General features: G+C 35.2%; 1 protein-coding gene across 1 annotated transcript in view; it reads left to right on the top strand.

The window, feature by feature from the left end:
- Positions 1–5857: 5857 nt before the first annotated feature.
- LOC150108561 (protein ENL-like) overlaps positions 5858–23996 on the top strand; it is a 188152-nt gene continuing 170013 nt past the window's right edge. The window contains exons 1-2 of the mRNA XM_090415996.1: positions 5858–6231; positions 19228–19408. Of these exons, the coding sequence (XP_090272122.1) occupies positions 6229–6231; positions 19228–19408 (184 nt within the window). The 5' untranslated portion in view covers positions 5858–6228. The remainder of the gene's footprint in view (positions 6232–19227; positions 19409–23996) is intronic.

Genomic DNA, 23996 nt, shown 5'->3' with positions numbered 1-23996 from the left:
GGGGATATGATTGAGACATATAAGCTGTTAAGTGTTATTACCAGATTAACGTCGGGGAGGTTTTGCACAGAATGGGTGAGGATAGCAGGAGAACAAGAGGTCATTCCTGGAAGCTGTATAAGGATGGTGTGAGTAAGGAAGTGAGGAGCAGGTTTTTTGCATGGAGAGTGGTGAGTGATTGGAATGCTTTGCCCGAGAGTGTGGTGTGCAGAGACAGTGAATATATTCAAGGCACAGTATGATAAACTGTATGTATAACAGTGGACCTCCCAAGATGAGTCTTTGACTTCATGGAGGTTTTTAATAATAATAATAATAATAATAATAATAATAATAATAATAATAATAATAATAATAATAATTTCTTCATTACGTACAGCTTGATTGGTAGTATTCACAAAGGAGAGCCAGTTGGAATTGGGGTTATTTAAGTCGCCTTGGACGATGACTTTGCTATTTCAACAACTGTAATCTAAATGGTCGAGTTCGTTTTCAGAGTTTGGGGACAGGTAAATGTAATTTATGAGTGTTACTAAACGGAGAAAGGAAACCTTCAGCCCGAGGTGGTCAAAAGCAGGGGATTCTAAATTAGCCATTCTCTGGCAGGCAATGTTAGAAAAAACAAAGACACAGTGCTAATTTTGTGGCAAAACGAATCGTTAAGAGTATAATTTGAGCACTGGAGGTGAATTCTGGATAATGTAGCTGAAATTTATATTTCTGTTAAGAGAAGGAAATATGGTTTGAATACCTGCAGGTGGTGATGAAAGTCTTTTATGTTAGAATTTATGCAGCGGATGTTTGTAAAGTGGAATATGGATAAAGTTCTATATATTATATACAAAGAGATCATTATATATATTGTATATATTATATTACATTATATGCGTGTGTGTTTATATGTATATTAGCTTATATACGCGCCTACGGGCTACGGCTGTATGTGTGTGCTAGCTATAACCAATAATAATAATAATATATATATTTTTTTATTGATTGCTAAAATATTTACACATACAATAAACATCTTGAGTGACATTGCAACTTATAATTTTACAGAATTCAGCACTAAGTGCTGCATTTTCTACATTGGATTTCAATTAAAATTTTTAATAATACTTTTTTGCCTCTATATTATTTATTTACAACACATGTTCTTCTAATATTAACAATGAAGATTATACCGAATTTTTGAATATAGAATATACAGAAATAATTTTATAGAATTCAGCTCTAAGTGCTTTATTTTCTACATTGATTTCAACTAAAATTGTTATTAGTACTTTTTTGCCTCTAAATTATGTATTTGCAACACGTTCTTCTAATGTAACTAGGGCTGTGAAATTGCAGAAAGATAGAGTGAATGAGATTATTGCAGTTATAGGGACGAATGATCTACGTAGTGAAAGATTTTCTGTAAGACGGGATTTGAAGAATTTAATGATTGCGATGAATGCGAAGAGTGAGAGTGGAAAGATCATGAGTGTGCTACCACGATTTGATTGTGATGAAATGAACAGAAGAGCAATTATAGTAAATGGAATGGTGTCCAGATTGTGTAAAAGGTTTTGCAAAGAAATGAAACTGAATATTCATTTTATGAATGTCTGGGATGAGTTTGATAAAAGGAAGGAGTATTTTAAGAGAGATGGTTTGCACTTAAATGGATTAGGAGCTTTCCATTTAGAACATTTATTGATAAAGGACAGAGTAAAGGGTCATAAACAGGGAAATGGGATTTGCTAGGGAGGCAGGTGATAGAGTTAGCTGTAAATAGTACTAAGGTCATTAATCGTTGTGAAACTGGGATTAATTGTTCGCAGAATGTTAACAGTATACTGAGTGGGGTAATTCGCACACAGGGATATTATGGGAGGAAGGGAGTATTGCAGTTTATGTATACCAATGCTCGAAGTATTAGGAATAAGTGTGAAGAATTTTTGTCATTACTTAGTACAACATGGCCAAAAATTATAGGAATTAGCAAACTTGGTTAACCAAGAATGATATAGTTATTGGGATTGAATGTAATGGGTACAGTATTTTCAGGCAGGACAGAGATGACAGAATGGGGGGAGCGGTTTTATTAATGATAGACGAAACATTAAAGCCAAAAATGATAGAAGTACCTCACTGTGACAGATATGTAGAGGGCAGTTCATTAGAGGCTGTTTGGTGTGAGATAGCGATTAACAAGGCGAAATATGTAATTGGTTGTTGCTATAATCCAAGGGGAATAAGGGAGAATGTAGATAGCATGTATTGGCAAATTAGCACGATGAGTAAAGGTCAAGTAATTATTATGGGGGATTTTAACTTTGGGGATATAGATTGGGGGAAGGAATGGTCACAAGGAACAAAGGAAATGGAGTTTATACAATTGTTAAGAGATAATTACCTGAGACAGCATGTGATGGAAGGGACAAGAGGTTCTAGTGTGTTAGATCTGGTTATAACATCGGAGAACATATTAATAAGTAATTTAGTTATAATGTCTCCACTTGGGGAAAGCGATCATGTGGTCTTGACCTGGGAGATTGAAAGACGTACTGAATATTCTATTAAGAATGGGTATATGTGGAATTACAAGGCTGGTGATTATGGCAAGCTGAGAAGTCAGCTTTCAGCTGTATTATGGCATGAGAAATTCAAGGGGAGAGATGTTGATGGTGCGTGGGAGATTCTCAAGGAGTATTTGAAGAAAGCTGTATCAGACTGTATTCCCAGAGTCAGAAGGAGAAATCAAGTAGGAGTAAAATGGATGACTAATACTATTAAACAAGAGTTGCAGATAAAGAAAAGGTTGTGGAAGACATATAAAGAAAAAAGTGATGAGCGTTCCAATGAGCAATATAAGGTACAGGCAAAGAGAGTAACCTGTATGGTAAGGAAAGCCAAAGCTAATTATGAGAGGAAGCTAGCTGATGAATCCAAAAGAAACCCTAAAGAGTTCTTTCGCTATGTTGCTAGTAAAAGGAAGAATATCCATGGAAAGATTACTTTAAAAAGTGTTGATGGTAAGGAAATTACTGAAGCTAATCAAATAGTTGAGTTGCTTAGTGATCATTTCGCAAAAGTGTACCATCTTCGTAGTGATAGTGCAGTGTCAGATGTGCCATTGACTGATGAGAGTATAGAGATAGATGAAATTGAGGTGCTTAATATATTAAAGAACCTTAATGCTAACACTGCCATTGGGTTAGATGGCATATCGGCCCATGTGTTACGAGAATGTGCAAGAGAATTAGCAACTCCTCTAACCAGGATGTTTAATTTAAGCCTCAGTTCTGGTAAAGTGCCAATAGAGTGGAAAGAGGGGAAAATAGTTCCATTGCACAAGGGAGGCTCTAAGACTGATGTTGCAAATTATAGACCAATTAATATATCTGGAGTGGTGGTTAAGATTTTGGAGAATTAGTTAAAATTAGAATTCAGGACTGGGTGGACAGCAATATGATACTTTATAAGGGGCAACATGGTTTTGTGAAGGGTAGGTCTTGCCTAAGTAATTTGCTTACGTTCTATAATAAAGTAACAGTGGAGTTGGATAAAGTAAATCCTTACTCAGTGATACTGCTTGACTTTGCAAAGGCTTTTGACAGGATTCCACATGGAACTCTGTTACATAAATTAGAGCAAATGGGTTTGGATCCGAAGATGGTGATTTGGATTAAAGGATGGCTGGCAGACAGATATCAAAGAGTGGTTAACGGAGGAGCTGAGTCCAGGAAAAGGCAAGTGACTAGTGGTGTACCTTAGGGCTCAGTTCTTGGTCCTCTATTGTTTAATTTGTACATCAATGATATTGGAAATACCTTGAATGGAAATATCCACTTGTTTGCTGATAATGCAAAATTGGGAAGAGCGATAATCAATTCAAATGATGTGGATATTTTACAGGATGACTTAAATAGGCTGACGCTATGGACTGAGGTAAATGGCTGTCAGTTCAACGTGGCTAAGTGTAAGGTGATGCACTTCGGGAGGATGACATCGCATGCTGTTTACTATATTAACGGAACTGAACTGCAGGAAGTTGATGAGACAAGAGACTTGGGAGTTATTGTGGACAGAGAACTTAAGTTTAAAGGGCATATTGCTAAGATTGCCAAAATATCACATCAAATTACATAAATTACATGGTTGTTGAGGAACACACTAACAAGCAGGGATAAGGAAGTTATTGTTCCACTCTATAAGGCATTAATAAGGCCGCATTTGGACTATTGTGCACAGATCTGGTCGCCAGGATTTCTTGGTGATGTGGAAGTGGTAGAGAGGATTCAGAGGCGGGTTACAAAGATTGTTGCAGGTCTGTGGGATGTTCCCTATGAGGATAGATTGATGATCTGTAGGTGGGCTCCAAAAACTAGCTGATAGACGTAGGAGAGGAGATATGATAGAGGTATTTAAATTGTTAAAGGGATTTTACAGGAGTGATACTGGTGATATTCTTAAGACCAATGCAGGATGTGAGAGAACGAGGGGCCATCTCTGGAGATTGTGTAAGAGTGTGGTTAACAAGGGTGTTAGGACTAGATTTTTTACTTGGAGGGTTGTGAATGGGTGGAATGCTTTGCCAGAACTGGTTGTGAATGCTTCAACTGTGAATGAATTTAAGGAGAGGTATGACAGGTATTGTGTAAATAATGGTTAGTGTGTCAATGTCGGGTCTCCCACGATGAGTCTTTTGACTCCATGGAGACACCGTTAAAATAATAATAATAATAATAATAATAATAATAATAATAATAATAATAATAATAATAATAATAATAATAATAATAATAATAATAATAATGTTAACAATGAAGATTATTCCGAATTTTTTGTATAATATTTTTTATTGTTTATAATAATTTTTTAATTATAAGAATAATTTATTACATTGTTTTTTCATGTTACATAAGAGTATTATATTAATGATATTACACATAATAATCAGTATCTTCTTTATTGTTGTATACTTTACTAACTGTTTTATTACATAATCTGCTTCTTTGGTTATAAGGATTATGTGTGGCTGAGTGAGGCGAGTTAATCCCACCTACTTCGAAGCTTGGATTAGCTTTTGTGAAGAGAGTGGGATTTTGGCTTCACTATTTATGTTGTTGCTACTGTTTATGTATGTAATAATAATAATAATAATAATAATAATAATAATAATAATAATAATAATAATAATAATAATAATAATAATAATATTTATTATTATATCCTTATATCCTTATGGCTCGAATCCGACTTAGGGATGGATATGGACCATTAAAGATTCTTATAATAAAGACAGTCAATGACTTGTTACAACATACTGGGATGGTAAAGTGTCATTGCGGTGACTCTTGAGAAGATGATGGTGATGTAAGTACTAGACGTACATACATACACTGTGAATTGCCCGTATGAAAACGCATGTCGGATAAAAATATAAAGTTTTGATCTCTGGTAACCTATAAGCAGACAGAATATTTGAAATTTGCCATAAATATCAAGTACAACTTTGGATTGATATTCTGTGAAAAATATTGCAGAAAAGAAGATATGTTTCTCATTAATTCATGCTTAAATTTATAATATAGTGTAAGTAATCTGCATTTTTAAACAAAAATGAAGAATTGGAAATAAAAATGAATGTCAAAATCGAATATTGTTCTAGTGGTTTATTATTTTTCGATAATCTCAACGAGTTTATTTATTTATTATTTATTGTTTGATTTTCCCAATGGGGTTGCAATACATGTTCATTCAAGGTTTGCATATTTTTCAGCTAATTTCTAGTTTTCAATTATAAAGGTGGCGCTTCGGTATATAAAATCAATTTGATTTTTGTTGGGGCAACATGGATGGGGGTTAAATAAGTAATATGTTTCGTAGTTTAGAAGTAACTTCTTATACTGTCTGTATTTGTTAAACATTGTTTTTGTGTGTTAATCTATATGTAATAGACTGAAGATATTCTAGTCACTTGCTAAGGCATTGAAGTGCTCTTATATATTTTTATTTTATTTTTTGATAAAATGGCCAAGAAGCGTAAGAATTTTTGGCAAGATAAACAAATGTGGTACCTAGCTAGAGCTAGGTAAGAAACGGTAAAGAGAAAAAAGAGAAATAAACAAAAAAAAAAAAAGGGGGGGGTGCAAGTGTCATTTAAAGTTTCATTTATCTTGTCACAGGATTTTTTGAAATATATCCTGCTTTTTACAGAGAAACTGATAATTGCTACATGCAATGGTAAGTTGCGGTTTCTCAGTCACAGTAACTTCTAAAAATATTTAGTTTCCTGCCTTAATTGTATCTACTGCGCATTATGACGCCGAAAAATATTACGTTAATATTTTTATTTTGGTTTTTTTGAAACCACCACATCTGATATTGCTTGTAAGAACAGACAATTCTTGATGAGAGGAAATGACAGTTTAAGAAATAAACATTTCAGTTGTGATATGTTACTCTGGAAGGTTACATTAATTGGTTGAGGTTGAAATGTTATGACGAAGTAAATGAATGTTAGAGCACTAACGGGTGCTTGAAGTACTTTTTGTAAATCAGTACTTTTAAGTGTGTTTTACAGAATTTGCATAACCATTACGCTTATAGAATCGCCCAACAACTGATGGCTTAAATGTACAAGAAAGAAAATGCTCTGAGAGAATTTCGCTCTAACTAAATGGCACTTGGTTACAAATAAATTTGAGGAATTGTGATATGATTGCATAGCTGTGGATAGCAATTTTAAAAAATTATATAATTTTTAAAAATTTGTTTTTCTTTAAGAAGCAGCTGATTCACATGCAAAACTTTGTTTGCTTACACTTGGATAAAGGATTAAACCAAGAATATAATTTTTTGGCATCTTTAATTTATTGAACAACAGTATTCAGTGCTTTTAAACACTAATGTTTAATAGCAAGACTTTACATCATAGCTTATTTATTTACATTCAAGTTTATTCATACTATAAGCTTAAGTCCTTGTTTGGTCAGTGTTAATGTTTTTTTTTTTTTTTTAAAAAAAACAACATATAATAGTTATTAATGTTGTATGAAAAGTAGACTATTAGCATGCTAACAGTAGCCAGCAAAAGCTAGTTGGAAGAATGACAGGACATTGTGCCCTTCATTTGTAAAAGACCTGGGTTCAGTTCTTTCACGATGGAAGAATCTTTTATGGGCTTTTTCACTTGGTGATTTAATTGATTATATACAGGCATAGCAGAATTTTTTTCACCGGTTTTTCATCCTACACAAGCAAATCCAAATTAAGCAACATCCATGATCTACAGTGAATGCCATTCTACCACCCAATAATGGTATATGATAGGATATGATAGTACTACATGAAACTTACTTCAGTTAGTAATGATATAAGTTTTATGTAGTACCATCATATCCTGTACACCCTTGAGGATTCATCAGGAATTTGATGATGATGACAAGCAAATCAGCTAGAGAATACATGTAATTAACAGACAGATATACCATTATTGGGTGGTGGAATGGCATACACTGTACATCATGGATGGTTGCTTAATTTGGATTTACAGTCAAAACAACTTGGACTGTGAGGCTAGTGTATCGTGTCTTCCTATAAATCCCGTGTTATAATTTTGTGGGATCAAAAGCCCAGAGTTTCCATGTAGGGAAAAAAAAAAACTCTTCCAACTCAGTATGAGACTGGCTAACTCGCCTTCGGTTCCCTGATAAAGGTTCTTCTCATTCTAGGGGTTTTGAACCCAGGTCGTTCCAACCAGATGGCATTGTTGAAACCGACTGAGCTATAGAAACCCATGAATGGATAGGTGATATGCTATGCAAATGATGGCTTAAGTGGTGTAGATGGTGGTTGTGTGGTGTGAACACCTTTTCAAGATTATCATATGGAGGTGTCACATGATAATAATATGCAGTTATTTCATCAAGAAAAAAATTGGGTTATTGCAAAAATTTTATTTATTATTCAGGTATCTCTATAAAGTCAGAAGTATCACAAGATATCCATTATTCACTCAAATCCTTACTCATTCACTGTTGAAGCACTCCCAACTACCTCTGACAACCCATTCCACTCAGCCACCACCCTCCAACTAAAAAAATCTATTCCTAACATCTCTGCTAACCACACTTTTACACAACTTCCTCTGGTAAACTCTAGTTTTCTCCCCTTCTGACATGTACTGAAAAAAAGTCTTCAGTGTCAATCATATAAAATCCTTCTAATAATTTAAAGGCTTCTATCATGTCTCCTCTTTTTTTCTTATCAGCTAGCTGTTGAAGACCTGCCACAATATTTGTCACTCTTTCTCTCTCTCTTTTGGTTTTGGTTATCTTTGCAGTATCCTTTTAAACTTCAGCTCCCTGTCTATAATCACCCCCAAGTCAGTTTCATGCAGATCAATTCCATCAACATATTACAGAACTTGTAACTGCTTCCCAGAATGCATCATCTCTCAGTTGGAAATTAAATTGACAGCGATTTGCCTTTGCTCATACTGCTAGTCGATTTAAGTCTTTCTGCAGGATCTCTCATCACTTTCATTTACCATTGCTCTTCCAAGTTTAACATCATCATCATCACTAAATATTGCTGTTCAAATCATTTGCTATATCATTGATATACAAATTAAACAACAGTGGACCAAGTACTGACCAGTGTGGTACACTGGTCACTTGACTTTTCATGGACTAAACTGCTCTATAAACCATTATTTGATATTTGTCCATTGGCCAACCCTTGGGTGATGGACAAATTCTAGCAATATCATTAAATATACATTTCCCTTATCCAACTGCACTGTTACTTTATTATAAAACCATGTTTTCCTTTCATATTCCTATCCACTCAGTCCTGAATTCTGTCTTTCACCAATTTCTCCAATATCTTAACCACCACTCCTGAGATGCTGATTGATTTGCTATTTCCATCTTGGAGCCTCCTTTATGCAGTGGGACTATTTTGCCCTCATTTCAGTCCATTGGTGCCTTCCCAGCACTGTGGCTTAAATTAAACAGCTCATTCACACAAGCTGATAATTCCCTTGCACATTCTCATAACACAGGTTGATATGCCATCTTATTCCATGGCTGCTTTAAATAATTCAATTATTTGGTATGGTTTTGTTATCTCCCCACCATCAGCACTTTTAAAAGTCATCCTTCCATAGCAAAAGAACTCTTTAGGATTTCTTTTGGCCTCACCAGTTAGGCCAATTAACTTTGGCCTTCCTTACCATGCTGTATATATTGCATTGCTTGGCTTGGTTTTTGTATGTGAATACTGTTTACAATTTTTCTTTGCCTGTTTATGTGTTGCTGTAACCATGATTATTTAATCCTTGTTAAATTATCTAGAATTCCTATTTTTAAATCTTGATCTACTCAGTACAAAATAGAATATAATGTTATCAACATTTTGGTGGTGGTACTGACATAAAAATGAAATTTGAAACCTGTATAGCTGTTGCTCTTGTATAGTTAAGCTATTTTGCCTCCCTTCTACTTCATGGGAGAGTCCATTCCCAATTGTGGAACTCATTAAACAGCCATGTCAATAGCACAGTCAACTATTATTGTTGTTATTAACATTTGATCTCTATGGAGTCAAAACTCATCATGGGAGACTTAAACAAGATCAACACATCAAAACCTGCCTTACACTAATTCACAATTTTCACCTTACCACACTCTGAGGTAATGTATTCCACTCTCTATGCAGCAAACTACTTCCAGGGATGGTCTCTTGTTCTACCTCTGTCTCCTCCATTCTATGAAAAATCTCCACATTGATTTGGTAACAATCCCTCACCAATTTATGTCTGTCATATCCCCTTTTCCTTCTATTCACAAGGCAATGCAAATTGCATTCCTCAATCTATCTTTACATTCCACAGATCAGACCTTACATTGCCTTAGCGAATCTTCTCTGGACCCCATCCTCTCTAAGACATCCTCAGTCCTTGAAAACTCAGATGAAATGATCTGTGCACAGTGACTGTATGTGGTCTGATCAAGGCTTTATACAAGAAAACTGTAACCTCTGTTTCTGCATGTCAAGGTCCTCCTCATCATTAATATAATCTATTGTGATGTCCTCACAACTTTAGCAATGTAAACCCTAAATTTCAAGTCTTTATCCAACATCACTCCAAGATTTCTCATCTTAAAAGGAAATCAAATATCACTCAGGAATCGTGTATCCCTCCCCTTCAAACATTCCCTAAAATGCTGACAGCATACCATCACTCTTGCCTACTAGTGAGTGTGATGCTGTGCTGTTCACAAAATTACTCATGAAATACTTCTGCTACATCCCCTACACTGGTCACTGACACTATTATCATCCAAAACTGTTGTCTCCTCTGTGTTTCATTTTCCTCCTCATTTCCTTTTCTTACTGTAGTATCTTTTTTATAGGAACTGAAATAATTCAATAAATTAAAGATGCCAAGAAATTATATCTTGGTTTCATCCTTTATTCAAATGTAAGCAAAGTTTGCACTGGCAGTAACTTCATGACTGTGCTACTTGTATATAGAGGCTAATGACTTCACATCAATTGCTTTGGTATCCCAGTGAATCAGTTGCCTTAGAATGCAAGTATAACCAAGTGAATAAACTTTCAACATCTGTCTCTAATCCAGAGTATAAGGTGTAATAATATAACACCTTAACAAAACAATAAAATAAGATTAGTAATAGGTGTGATGCCCTTTGACTACTTGTATATGGGAATTATATGACTTCTGCATCACTTCAACCTTGGTATCTCTTCTGGGTCTGGCTTCCACTGATGAGACCTAAATAAAGGTTGAAACCGGTCTGGGTAGTGGCTTTTCTCATAATGCATAGCATTACAGGGCGATTCAAAATTCCACGTACAAACTTTGAGGGGAGGTAGAGAACATCAAAATCAACCATATTCACATAGGAAAGCATGACCGGAAACGCCACTGGAAGGTACTAACAGGGACACAAAGATACAAAAATAACACCAGTAAGTAGTGTAAAAAACTTTATTAGATGTAACTGAACAGTTCAGTAGTAGTTGGATACATAATATGGTAAACGAGGTGCATGTCTGCCATCTCGGGGTTCGTAAAATGCCGCTTGTTCTTCATACGATGTCAAAAGCTTGAATGAGGAAGCCTCAATTGCTCAGCTGGAGCACGCTGGCGAACAGCACCACCTATCACTTTTGGGTGGCATTTCCGGTCATGCTTTCCTATGTGAATATGGTTGATTTTGATGTTCTCTACCTTCCCTCAAAGTTTCTATGTGGAATTTTGAACCACCCTATATACATGTCCATAAGGATATGTGCCTTGCATTATGGGATACTAAGGCAACTGATGTGCAGTCATTAGTTTCTATGTACAAGCAGACCACTTGTGAAGTTACTTCATGCACAAACTTTGTTTGCTTACACTTGAATAAAGGATGAAACCAAGAATTAATTTATTGACATCTTTAATTTATAGTATAACCAAGCAAAAAAACTTTCAACATGAAATAATTCATTTCCTCCCTTAAACCTCTTCTTATATAAGATTTGTTACAGTACTTGCCTAACTTAATGTTGAGGATGACAACCATAAGAATGAGATGACCTTGGATGCAAAGTTAGTTGCATCCTAGGTCATCTCGTCATTTAGGTCATTGGATCTGGAGAAAAATACAGATAGGTAATGATAGGCCAAGGTCTGGTGTGGAAGGTTAACAACTGATATATTGCTTATGTAGGACTGGTTATGGATCCCCAAATGAATTTATTTTATTTATGAATGCCATGAGTATCAAAAATAAAGGAGCAGAAGAGTGAAATAGTTGTTTTGATTGACGTCATTTACTCTTGAGATGTTCATAGGGGAGATAGTGGTGGTAAGGAGGTGGAAGCAGACAGAAGGATGTTATTATTGGCTGGAAGTGATTTCGAAGGTGATTCCATAATCACCTTGGGAATCACTTCAAGAGACAATCTAGAATAATAATGTGGAATGAGAGGTTGGGTGGAAAGGAGATCAGTGCTGCTTCATAATTGGTCAAGAACTAAATAACAGCAGCGATGTTTGAAAGTATTCTGAAATCAGGAAGTAGAATAAGTTGATTTAAAATGGTTGAATAGAGAAATTAAGCATTGGAAAAGAAGAAGACATTATAGAAGCAGTATAAGAGAGAGAGAGAGGGGTAATGACAATTCACACATATATAAAGAGATAGGCTAGGAAGATGACTCAGTTGGTGACTCAAGAAAAGTGCAGTATGACATAGCAATTAAGTAGTTAGGTCAAAAAAGCAGAGATATCTTTTTGATAGGTGGTTTATAAAAGAAAGAATGATTACGGGAGGGTGACATTGTTGAATGATGAGAATGGTAGAATAGTAACTATAATAGAAGGTATAGGTGAAGTATTTAATGAACGGTTTATCAAAATATTTCATCCTTGCAAGTTTAAAATCATGTGGAGCCCGAGTGCAGCCAGAGTGGCAACGGAGGAAATGGCATAAGTGAACAGGAGGTATATAAGGAATTAAGCCAGTAGGATTAAATGATATTTTACTTATGTGCTTTGAGGAAATGTTCCAGTAAGTTAATGACTTCTTAATGTATCCGTTTACCAAGAACTGTACAACAGAATAAGTCCCAAGGGAATGGAAAGATGGTAAAATTGTTCTACTTTACAAAGGGATTTGAGTCTTCAAATTATATGCCAATCTATGTGTCTTTAAAAGTTATTTTAAAAATGCATACGCTGTTGTCTATTTAGATTTTTTAAATGTCTTAGATATTCATTATAAAAAATTTATGGAAACAACTACTGTGGTATAGTAAAACTTCAGTTTAATACAAAAAATAATCACCTTGCATTTCACTCTTCATATCAAAGTCATCATTTGGAGTTTATACATGCTATATTACAGTCTACATAGTATGATAAAGTCACATTAATTTGATCAGCCGTTTAACACTATTGTGACCTCTGGTGAAAAAAAAAAGTGACTATTGCAAAGAAATCTTGTAAAATGACACGAGTATTACTTACTTACTAACCGATGGGATGTAGCATGGCATTAAAGGCCCACTTTCTGCACTTACATCTGGTTCTCTTTCATGGCAAACTATTCTTTTAGGATTTTTTTGTGTGTATGTGGGACAATGGTACTCAGACTGGTGGAACTCTAGTCTACTTGCTGATTTTTGCTGGTTTTTAATCAAAGATACCACCGATGATTCCAGCTATAAGTAAAAGACAAAATTAGGTTTTCCTCAGCTGTAAATATATTTACATATATATATATATATGGTTCTTGTGAAATGCAATTAATATATCAAATAATTTTGTTTTCTGAAAAACGACGATGATAGATGCTTTTAAGCTCATATTTCAATTTAGAATTTAAAAGTTAATATCAAACTTACCAACTTTTACTTTAGAGCAAAACAAAAATGCCAGTTTGTTGCTCATCATAATACACTAGTGAATTCCTAACTTTTATTTTAGAAATTATAGATAATTCACTTATGAATGAGCTACAATAATAATGTCTCTGTTGGAAGAGTTATGGCTGCCCCAGGATGTGAAATGTGGATTTAGATATCAAGGATATTGGGAAAGTTTTTTTTGTCTTTTCAATTAAGTCTGGTCTCCAGTTGAGGAGGAATTCCCCCCCCACACACAGTATTCCTCCCAAATATCTCTGTAACAAGTGTATGTATTATTATTATTATTACATGACACCTCCAGGGAGTCCCAAGATTCATCGAGGGAGGGCACCTACTCTACAACTCAATCCACCGACTATAATGAATCACAACTACTATCATCATCTATACAAACGGCATCTACCACTCACCAACACCACTAGTATTTTCACAGACAATCACAAACATCCATGCCCATGGTGGGATTCGAACCTGCAGCCTTTTGGCTGGAGAGCGAATACGCTAGCCACTCGGCCAACCAGGCTGGCTGAGATAGAGTATAATGGCATGTCCCTACTAACCATACTGTTACTCAACTTTCAAGGATGACCTTTTGTTCTGTTCCCTCTAGCCAAGTGCTGAAACACCCTGCATCAGTCCTGTAAAATGATTTAACTTAAATGTTATTATTATATACCCTCTTTTTCATCTATCAACCAATTTCTATAGTCCACACATCGTCAATCTATACTCATAAGCAATGTTCCACAGACCTCTCACCATCTTGTTTGCTCACCTCTGAATCTTCTCTACCACTTTCTCATCTCCCAAGAAACTCTGAACCACAGGAGACCAAACCTGAGCACAGTAATCCAGATGTGGACATATCAAGGCTTTATAAAGAGGAATAACTGCCCTATCTCTACTTGTTAGTGTGTTCGTCAATAGCCAAGTAATCTTATTAGCTATCTTAGTAGTATATCCTCTAAACTTCAACTCTGTCTACCACCATCCCAAAATCCCTAGCTTCATTTATTTCCTGGAGTACAGTTCCATCAATGTGGTACACAGATAATTTATCCCAAAGTACATAACTTTACATTTTTCCACATTAAACTGATGCCTGTTATCTTTTGCCCATACTGACAGCCTATTCTTCATTCATGTTACTCTGCCTAATTTTGCATCATCAGCAAACAGCTGAATATTTCATTTCAGGTTATTTTCTCTATCATTTATGTACAAATTAAACAGTTGTGGCCCTAGCACTGAACCTTGTTGCATACCACTAGTCACTTGCTTTCGCCTGGACTCTGTTCCTCTGTATACCACTTTTTGATATCTGCCCAGCAGACATCCTCTTATCCAGTGTCATATCCATCTCCCATTTGTTCTAATTTGTGTAACAAGTTCCATGTGATATTCTGTCAAATGCCTTTGCAAACTCATTGTGTAGCCATTTCCTTTATCCAACTCAGCTGTCACTCTATAAAAAAGTTAGTAAGGTACTAAGACATGACCTTAGTACTTTACATGACCTTCACAAAGCCATGTTGCCCTCATAGAGTATCATATTATTATCTGCCCATTCCTGAATTCTCTTTTTGACCAATTTTTCCAGTATACTTTTACCTCTACTCCTGAGATACTGATTTGTCTATAATTTGTTACTGCAGTCTTAGAACTTCCCTTATGTAAGGGAATTATTTTGCCCCCTTTCAACGTCCTTGGAACTCTGCCAGAGCTGAGACTTCAATTAAAGAGCTTAGTCAGTGGCATTGCCAGTTCCCTTGCACATTCCCACAAAATGCAAGTTGATGTCCCATGCATTGAAATTCTGCAATATCCTAAGAACCTCCAATTCATTCATGTCTGTTCCCACATAAGTCTCTGTTACAGCATAGTCATTCAGTAACTCTCAACTGTTTTATCTGTTTCTGTCACCATCAGCACTCATTAAGAGTATTCTTCCATAGTAATTTTTCCTCTTACTTGCCACATAATGAAAGAGTTCTTTCATTCTTTCATTATGTGGCAAGTAAGAAGAAACAGCAAACTCATGAGAAAGCGTTTGGCAGGCAAGAAGGAATAACGAGCATGGTAAGGAAGGCTAAATCAGATTATGAGTGAAGATTAGCTTAGCAGGCTAAGGGAAATCCTAGGGCGCTCTTTCACATTGTGGCAAGCAAAATGAAGAATGATTATGGAAGGATAACTTTGACTTTAATGAATGGTAATGGTAAAGAGGTGACAACAGCAGAAGAGACAGTTGAACTACTGAGTTATTTTGCAGGTGTGTGTGTCATCTGAGTGGAGTTAATGCAATGATTAGTGACCGGAATTGAGACAAGAATAGAGGTTGATGAACTCAAGATGTTTTGGATGTATAACATCTCAATGTGAATATATCTCATGGGGTTGTAGGAGATATCAGCTGAACTTGGAAGGTGCAAGAGAAATGGCAGTTCTTTTAACTGGACTGTGTACATCAAGTCTCAGTGATGATAGAATATCAAGAAAGTGGAAGAGGGTCAAATAGTTCTTTTACACAAAGGAGGATCCCAGACTGAGGTTTCAAGTTATAAACCAGTTTGATATCTCAAGAGTGTAGGTTTCTCCTCACTTGTTCAGTATCTATGCTGAGGACACATGCATGTAGCATTGGATGAGTTCAAGACAAGATAGGAATTAGGATAGCTGGTAGATTGATCAGTAATCTGAGGTATGCTGATGATACAGTACCCCTTCTTAATTACAAGGAAGAACTAGGACAAATTCTTGACAAAGTTAACAAGATCAGTAGAAAAGAGGACTAGCTCAATCCTGGCATGACAAAGATTGTGGTTCTCAAAGGAAATACAAGCAGGGAAGCTCCTGTCTGTATTTTAATGGTACCTTAATGGAGAAAGGTACCATTGAGGAAGTCAGCAAGTTCAAGTATCTGGGATCCATTATTTATGTGAAGAATTGCTGTTCAGAAGACATCAGAAGAAGATTAAGAATGGCTAAAACAAGAGTCAGAAACTTGTCTAAAATCTGTATCTATCTCCATGGGAACGAAGTTGAGGATTTTGGATGCACCTGTTTTTCCAACAGCGAATTAAGGAACCTAAAGAAGTCTGATAGGAAAAGGATAACTACTTTTGACATAGGTGTTACAGAAGGCTGTTGAATATCATATACTGAAAGGTGGAGAAATGGATGGGTGCTAGAAAAGATCAGTAGAACCTTGAGGCTCCTTAAGGATATTGACAGAAGAAAGTTGAAATACTTTGGACACATTGAAAGGAGGACTTCTCAAAACAGTAATAGATCCTGGAAAAAAGAGGAAGGGATAGGCTGTCAGTGAGATAGATGTATGGTGTGTTGTCTGGAGTGACCGCTCTTCAGAGAGTTGAAGCCTCCAGAAAAGCATGTAACAGGACCACATGGTGAGGACTGGTGTGGCACATCACTGAGCATCTGTTGATGTCCAATGAACAAATGGAGATGGATGGGTGGAGTGGTAATTAATATTGTATTAATCATTAATAATAATTTTGTATTACTATTGTATTAACCACCTTACCGGCCATTATGGATCAAATACGCATCCTCATTAGCTTCGTCCATCATCTATTTCAATGTAATATGAATGGTATTATAATTTTAATATGCACTTCGCATCCATGTGATTACCTTGACATCTATAGACGTCTTGGCCGGTAGCGTGGTTAATTTCCAAGGTATTGGAAAGATTAGTTAAGCAGAATTCAGGAAACACAGACTGATAGGTATGTGATACTCTATAACAGACAATGCAGTTTGTGAAGGGGAGATCTTGTTCTTAGTCATTTTACTTGTTTCTGCTGAATTTTGCAAAAGCATTTAACAGGATATATTGAGCCTTGTTATATAAGTTGGAGCAAATGGGGTTGGACATGAAGATGGTGATATGGATAAAAGGTTAGCTGATGGATAGACATCAAAGAGTAGCATATGGTGGAGTTGAAATTAAAGGGAAGGCAAGTGAGCAGTGGTGTGCCACCAGACTCTATACTCAGACTGTTGCTGTTCAATATGTACATCTGTTATATTGGGAATGATTTGAAAGTGAATATTCAGTTGTCTGATGCTCACTTTCAAATCATTCCCAATAGAGATCATGCAGGTTGATTTAAATAGATTGGCACTTTAGACAAAGGAAAATGGTAGCCATTTAATTGTGTCAAAGTGTAAAGCTAGGCTTCAGAATGAAAAAAACTACAGCGGTTGAGGATATATTGCAGCAATTGGGAAAACTGACGCTCAGGAATAAAGATATTGTTATCACTATAAGCCTGCTACAAATACATTTGGACTATTGTGCACCAATTTTGTTGCCTGGGTTTCTTGGAGATGTAGAAGTTGTGGAGAAGATTCAGATGTGAGTGACCAAAATGGTGAGTTGCCTGTAGAGTGTTCCCTCTGGGTATAGTTTGAAGGTTCGTGAGTTACAAAGTTAATAGGCAGAAAAGAAGAGAAATGATAGAAACATAAGTTACTAAAGGGGTTTTATGAAGTATATCCATCCTAAAGAAATCTCGAGTTTGTGACTGGATGGAAAAGAACAAGGATTCATCCCTGTATAAGCTCATACAGTAAATCAAATCAGTAAGAACTACATTTTTTTTTGCTTACTGATACATGAGGAAAATGGTTTGCCAAAGGTAATCATGAGCACTTTGTCAGTTAATGACTTTAAGGTGAGATATATGTGAGATTACTATGTCAATAATAATTGGTATGAGCATCCCACAATGAATCATTGGACTCCATGGAGATGCATGTCTATTATTATTTGTATTACACAGGCATCTCCATGGAGTTCAATGATTCATCGTGAGAGGCTTATGCTAATTGTTACTGACAGAACCAAAATCATATCTCACCTTAAAGTCATTCAGTAGTTTAAGGGATGTAAAGGATCTAGATATGTGCTTGTGGTTGCCTATGTAGAACTTGAAGTAACATATACTAAAATATTAATTATAAATAAAACTTTAATTAATACTTTCCTATATTTCAGCAGTGTTACATTGCCATCATGAAGGATCACAAAAACATGATGATATATGTATGGGCACTAACTGGGTAAATGAGGCTGAAGAAAGGCAACTAAAGTTGGGCCTACAGCCCTAAATAGATCCCACTCCTCTAGTTGGCTGAACTGGGTAGTCTTGGCCATTGGGCTGAAGATCTTAGGATAATCCTTAGGATCTTAGGATGATCCCTGATGATGGCAATGCAACATTGCCAAAATATAGGAAAGTATTAATTAAAGTTTTTTATAATTAATATTTAAACGTCCATAATGTTGATTTCTCATAGATATCTACCAGAATGTAGAACTTGAATTAAAGGCTAAAATATTGCAAACCTAATCTAGGGAGGGGAAAAAGTTTCTATTTACAGTCCAAATTTTTTTTGGACTGTAAATAGGAACCTGAGAGAGGAAGGTGCCTAAGTAAGTGATCAGAGGACAAATTTGAGTTGATCTCAGGTTGGTTCTCTGATTATCAGCACCGTGTACAATAACCAGTCAACAAATAGATAAAATTGAGAATATATGTACAATTGACAGACTGATGAACATTGACTTGAAACTTCATGTTCTCTGTTGCCTTGGCATTAATTTTAAATAGTCCACTTGGCATCTTATTACTGTGAGAAAGTCTGTTAACATTATTTCTTTAAACAAAATAGTTATCAAGTTCCTGAGTTTATTATTAAAACATTTTAATATTAATTTTATATAATATAAAATATCATGCTTTCAAAATTATATTTCAGAGTGTTGTAGAGGTGAAATTGGAGTTAGGCCATAGAGCCGCCCTACGAGATAAACCTACTAGTGAGGGATTTACTCATGATTGGACTGTATTTGTTAGGGGACCTGAGGGTTGCAATATTCAGCATTTTGTTGAAAAAGTTGTGTTTCAACTTCATGACAGTTTTCCAAAGCCAAAAAGAGGTAATTTTAATTTAATCTTCAGTTTATATAACTGTAAAATTTGCCTTGCAGTTGAAGCTATTTTCTCTCTCTCTCTCTCTCTCTTACAAAACAAAGACAACTTATATTATTGTTATTGTGTATACTTAAGCACAGGATATTTTTCATTAACACTAGACCTCCATGGAGTCAAAAGACTCATCAGAATAATTCTAATTTAGAATAATAAAATAATACTCAAAAGGCTTGCTTAGAATAATAGAGATCTTTATTATTTTTTCATGCAGATATTTATTATTCTGAATGAAGTCACTAAAAGACAAAACTGCTATAAAGAGAACAGATGGTCAAGGAAAGACTTTTTTTCCAGGCAGTATATCAATTTAAATAGGAATGCTGCAAGCTTCAAAATGTGACTGAATAATTCTATTTATTCCATAATTCTATTAAAATGTCACAAGTGGGATTCATTTGCAACATTTAAAATTAACATGGAAGTAATTTAATATAATTGTCAAGACATCATTATCAGAGTTCATATCTGTAAACACAAAGAAATCATGCATTTTGGCTGATGAAAAGATGGGTAGAAATATCATAAAAGACTCGGCCATAACGTAATGCTATTTTTTGCCTTTTCAGACTTTTCCCCTGTCACAATCTCACACATAATAATCCTCTTTCCTTAACTTCCACATTGCCAAGATATTAAAATAACTTATTTTAATATCTTGGTTTTATAGTATCAATTATATACATTTTATTTCACCTCTGTGAAGACCTAGGACTCATCATTGGAAGAATGATGAGAACAGTGCAACCTTTGATCAGAAAGGAAATGAAAGGAATCGAATCCTGATCTCATATGGAGAGAAAGAGGAGTTTTCCCTCCCCTCATGGAAATGAGTTGTTCATACTCTACATTACTGGTTGGCAAGCTATGGCCCATGGCCTATTATTATACTGCCTATGAGCTAAGGATGGTTTTTAAATGAATATCGTGACAGAATCACGAAATTGTTGTTTCAGTTTCCATAGTGTTAATGTGACACAACCATGCCCATTTGCTTGTGTATATTGCACTCTTGTTGCATGTGTTGAACATTGCAAACTTGACAGTGGTTTGAATGCCACAGATTTCTTAGTATCACAAGTTGACATCAGCAAATATTAGTTCATATTTGTACCAATATTCACCATGTTAAAAGACATTTTCATAGTTGAGATATATAAAATCATGTTACAGACAGCCTTATCTGATGAACATTTGCAATAGATTTTGATAATTAAGAACACTAAATTTGAATGCCAATTATTATTAACTTCTTGACCTCTATGAAGTTACAAGACTCATCATGAGAGATCAATACCAGACAGTTCAAATTCTATCATACCGCTCCTTAAACTTATCCACTATTTGCACTTTCACCACCCTATTAGTTAATGCATTCCATTATTCTACCATTCTCAATGCAAAATACTTACTTCTTACCCCTTTTACTCACTACTTCCTTTTGTAACTGCAGGGATGGCCTCTTTTTCTTGTTCCTTTCCACTTGTTTTGGCACATGAAAATTTTCCTCAGTGTTAACTCTTTGACATATAAATTAATTTTAAAGTTGGAACAGATAAAACTACTATTTATTTAATTCATGTGATTTATTTCGTTGATTTTTAATAATTTTGCAAGGTATGATACTTCTTGAAGCACTTAGGTAAATGTAACGGTATCAAACATTTTTTACATTGCCATGTAGTCTCACTTCTTACATTATGCTTGGCACATACATGGCATCTCTTTGCTGGATGTTGCCAAGTTTTATCAGTAGAGGGTATATGTTCAGGGAAATGTGCCCAATTTTTTGCCTGCAGTCCTTTTGCAATGGATGTCCATAGGTACTATAATTAGGTAAAGATATATTTGACAACATATCTTCTGCTATGTTCAAACGGAAATTGACTATTGTTAGTTTTGATGTATTGGGTAGTTGGAATATAAACATAAGCATTGTAAATAGCGATATCCATCAAATAGAAAAATATTTTCTTGTAACCTTTGATGCATTTGCGCATAATTGGGAAAACAAGCAAGTAGTTGGTCTTGCCTATCTACACCATCCATTCCACAATTGTATTCAAGAACACATTTAAGTTTTATTACTTTTTCTTCATTGCCCCTCTTACTTCTCCATACTTTTCCTGTATCTACCATTTCTTCTTTTGAATGCGTTGTGCTTATCATGTAAACATTATGCACAACATAATGACAAAATTCCTCGACAAGATAAAGTTTTTGATTCGCCTTTTTTTATTTTATATGTCATCAATTTCTTAGGCATATTCTTGCAATTTTTTCTAACTGTCCCCACAACATTTGTACTATTTTTTCGTAAGAAATAAAATAATTCTGGTGACGAATACCAATTATCTAAGTATAACATATATCCTTTTCCTAAAATAGGTTTGGCGAACTCCATGACGACATTTTGAGATGCAGGTGTATCGTTTCCCAGAATTTTATCCTTTCCTGTATAAATTTTGAACTTTGAGCAATCTCCAGAGTCTGATTCACATAGTTTTTAAAATTTTATCCCAAATCGTGCTCGTTTGCTAGCAATGAACTGTACATAATTTAGTCGACCTCTGTATTCCATAAGGGATTCGTCAATTACTACATTTTTATCTGGTGTATATAATTGCTCAGGTAGTCTACTATATTTCGCACTTTACATATTTTGTCGTCTTTCTTTATTGTTTCATTATCCAAGAAATGGAGAAAATGAGATATAGCCAAGAAGCTTTATGAGGCATAATTTTTGAATATATGGGTGTCTCGACCACAGCCCTCTTTGACCAATGCATGTCTATATTAGATTTTTTTACCTGTGACATAATTATACATAATGCAAAATATGCCTGCAATTCGTCACTTGTTATTGGATACCATTCTTCAGTCTTTTTAGTAATTTCCTCGTTTATTGCTTGAGCCGCATATCTATTAGTTTCTGTAACTATCATGTCAAAGAAATCATCACAAAGTATTTGTTTCAAAACAGAAAGAGGTGTCGGATTTGCACCAAATCTTAGCAAATCAATTGCATTGACGCCGGGAATTTCCGTAAATGGTTTTATAATAGGAATATTTTCCTTTTCTTGCCAATTCCATTCATTTTCTGTTACATCGGAATCATCGCTACTAGATGATATCGGTCTCAAACGTTTACGAACATGGCCTCGAACCGAACTTCCACTGCTACTATCGCTATTGTCACTCGACAAGTCAAAAATGCCAACATTTTGATGATATAAATTTGTCTCGCTGTTTTTATCCAAACTGTCCTCTCCACTTTCAATATCACTTTCGGCTAACATATTATAAATATTTACAGACATATTAGGGACGATAATAAATTGCAACACAAACTAACTAGTGAATAGAGTTTATATGCATATATATTCACTGCCTAACACCCTAAATTCATTTGAAATTGACGCAAACTTCGTAACGTCTGCGATACGTGAAAATCAATTTTGGTGCAATAAACAAAAGATGTGTCATAAACATCTTTGTATGTTAATTCTAATTCGTTTGAAATTGATGTGAACTTCGTAATGTCTGCGATACGTCAAAATCAATTTTGGTGCAATAAACAAAAGACTTGTCACAGACGTCTTTGTATGTTAACAGGTTAATATGATAACCTTCAACAGTATAAATCTTTCCGTCATATCCCCCCCCCCCATTTGTCTTCTATTGGCCAAAAACTCTGCAGTCTATCTTCATAATCAACATTATACTGTCCTGATATCATTTTTGTTATTCTTCTCTGCATCCTCTCCAAGGTTACTTTATCCCCCTTCAAATCCTAGTGACCAGATCTGAGCACAGAAATCCAGATGTAATCTAAACAAAGCTTAATATAGTGGGACCACCAAACTTTTCTCTAGTGGTCAATATCTTCCTCAATATTGCAGAATGTCCTCTGAACTTCAAATTTCTATCCCCACTCACCCCAGTTACATGTCATAAAAACAAATTTTCCATATTTATCACTAATTTCCCCAGAAAACTATACACAGTTATAGTCTTCATTTTGTTAGAAAAGAAAACTTACACAATTTTTAATTATCTTATAAGTACATGCTACCTTCGATTTTATTTCTTAGCCTGCAAAGCCTAGAATATTTACCATCCTGCCCTTTTCATCAAAAGTTTGCCGATCCCTGCTCTACAGAAATCAGCCAGAGAATATACTCAATTCACCGACAAAAATACTATTAGTGAATGGTAAATGGCATATTATTAGATGGCAAGTTGTCCAGCTGTCTCATGCAGACTGCAGACAAGAGTATACAAAAGAACATTTAGGTAGCGTATTATGTCTATATATGAATGCTAGGAGTATCAGAAACAAAGGGGGTAGAGTTTGTTGCCTTGGTCAATATGTTTGGACCTCAGATTGTAGGCATTAAATTATATGGCTATCAGAATCAGACATGCTAACTGGTATTGAGTGTAAAGGGTACACTATTTTAGGAAGGATAGGAGAGGAGGGGCGTGCTGCTAATCATATTAGCAGCACACCCTGTGTCAGTGAATTTGAAGCCA

The sequence above is a fragment of the Typopeltis vanoorti genome, chromosome 3 (genome assembly GCF_054136105.1).
Source record: "Typopeltis vanoorti isolate ZY-2024b chromosome 3, IOZ_Tvanoo_1.0, whole genome shotgun sequence".
NCBI lineage: Eukaryota > Metazoa > Arthropoda > Arachnida > Uropygi > Thelyphonidae > Typopeltis > Typopeltis vanoorti.
Note: the sequence above shows the minus strand (reverse complement) of the source record. Positions and strands in the feature narration are given on the sequence as shown.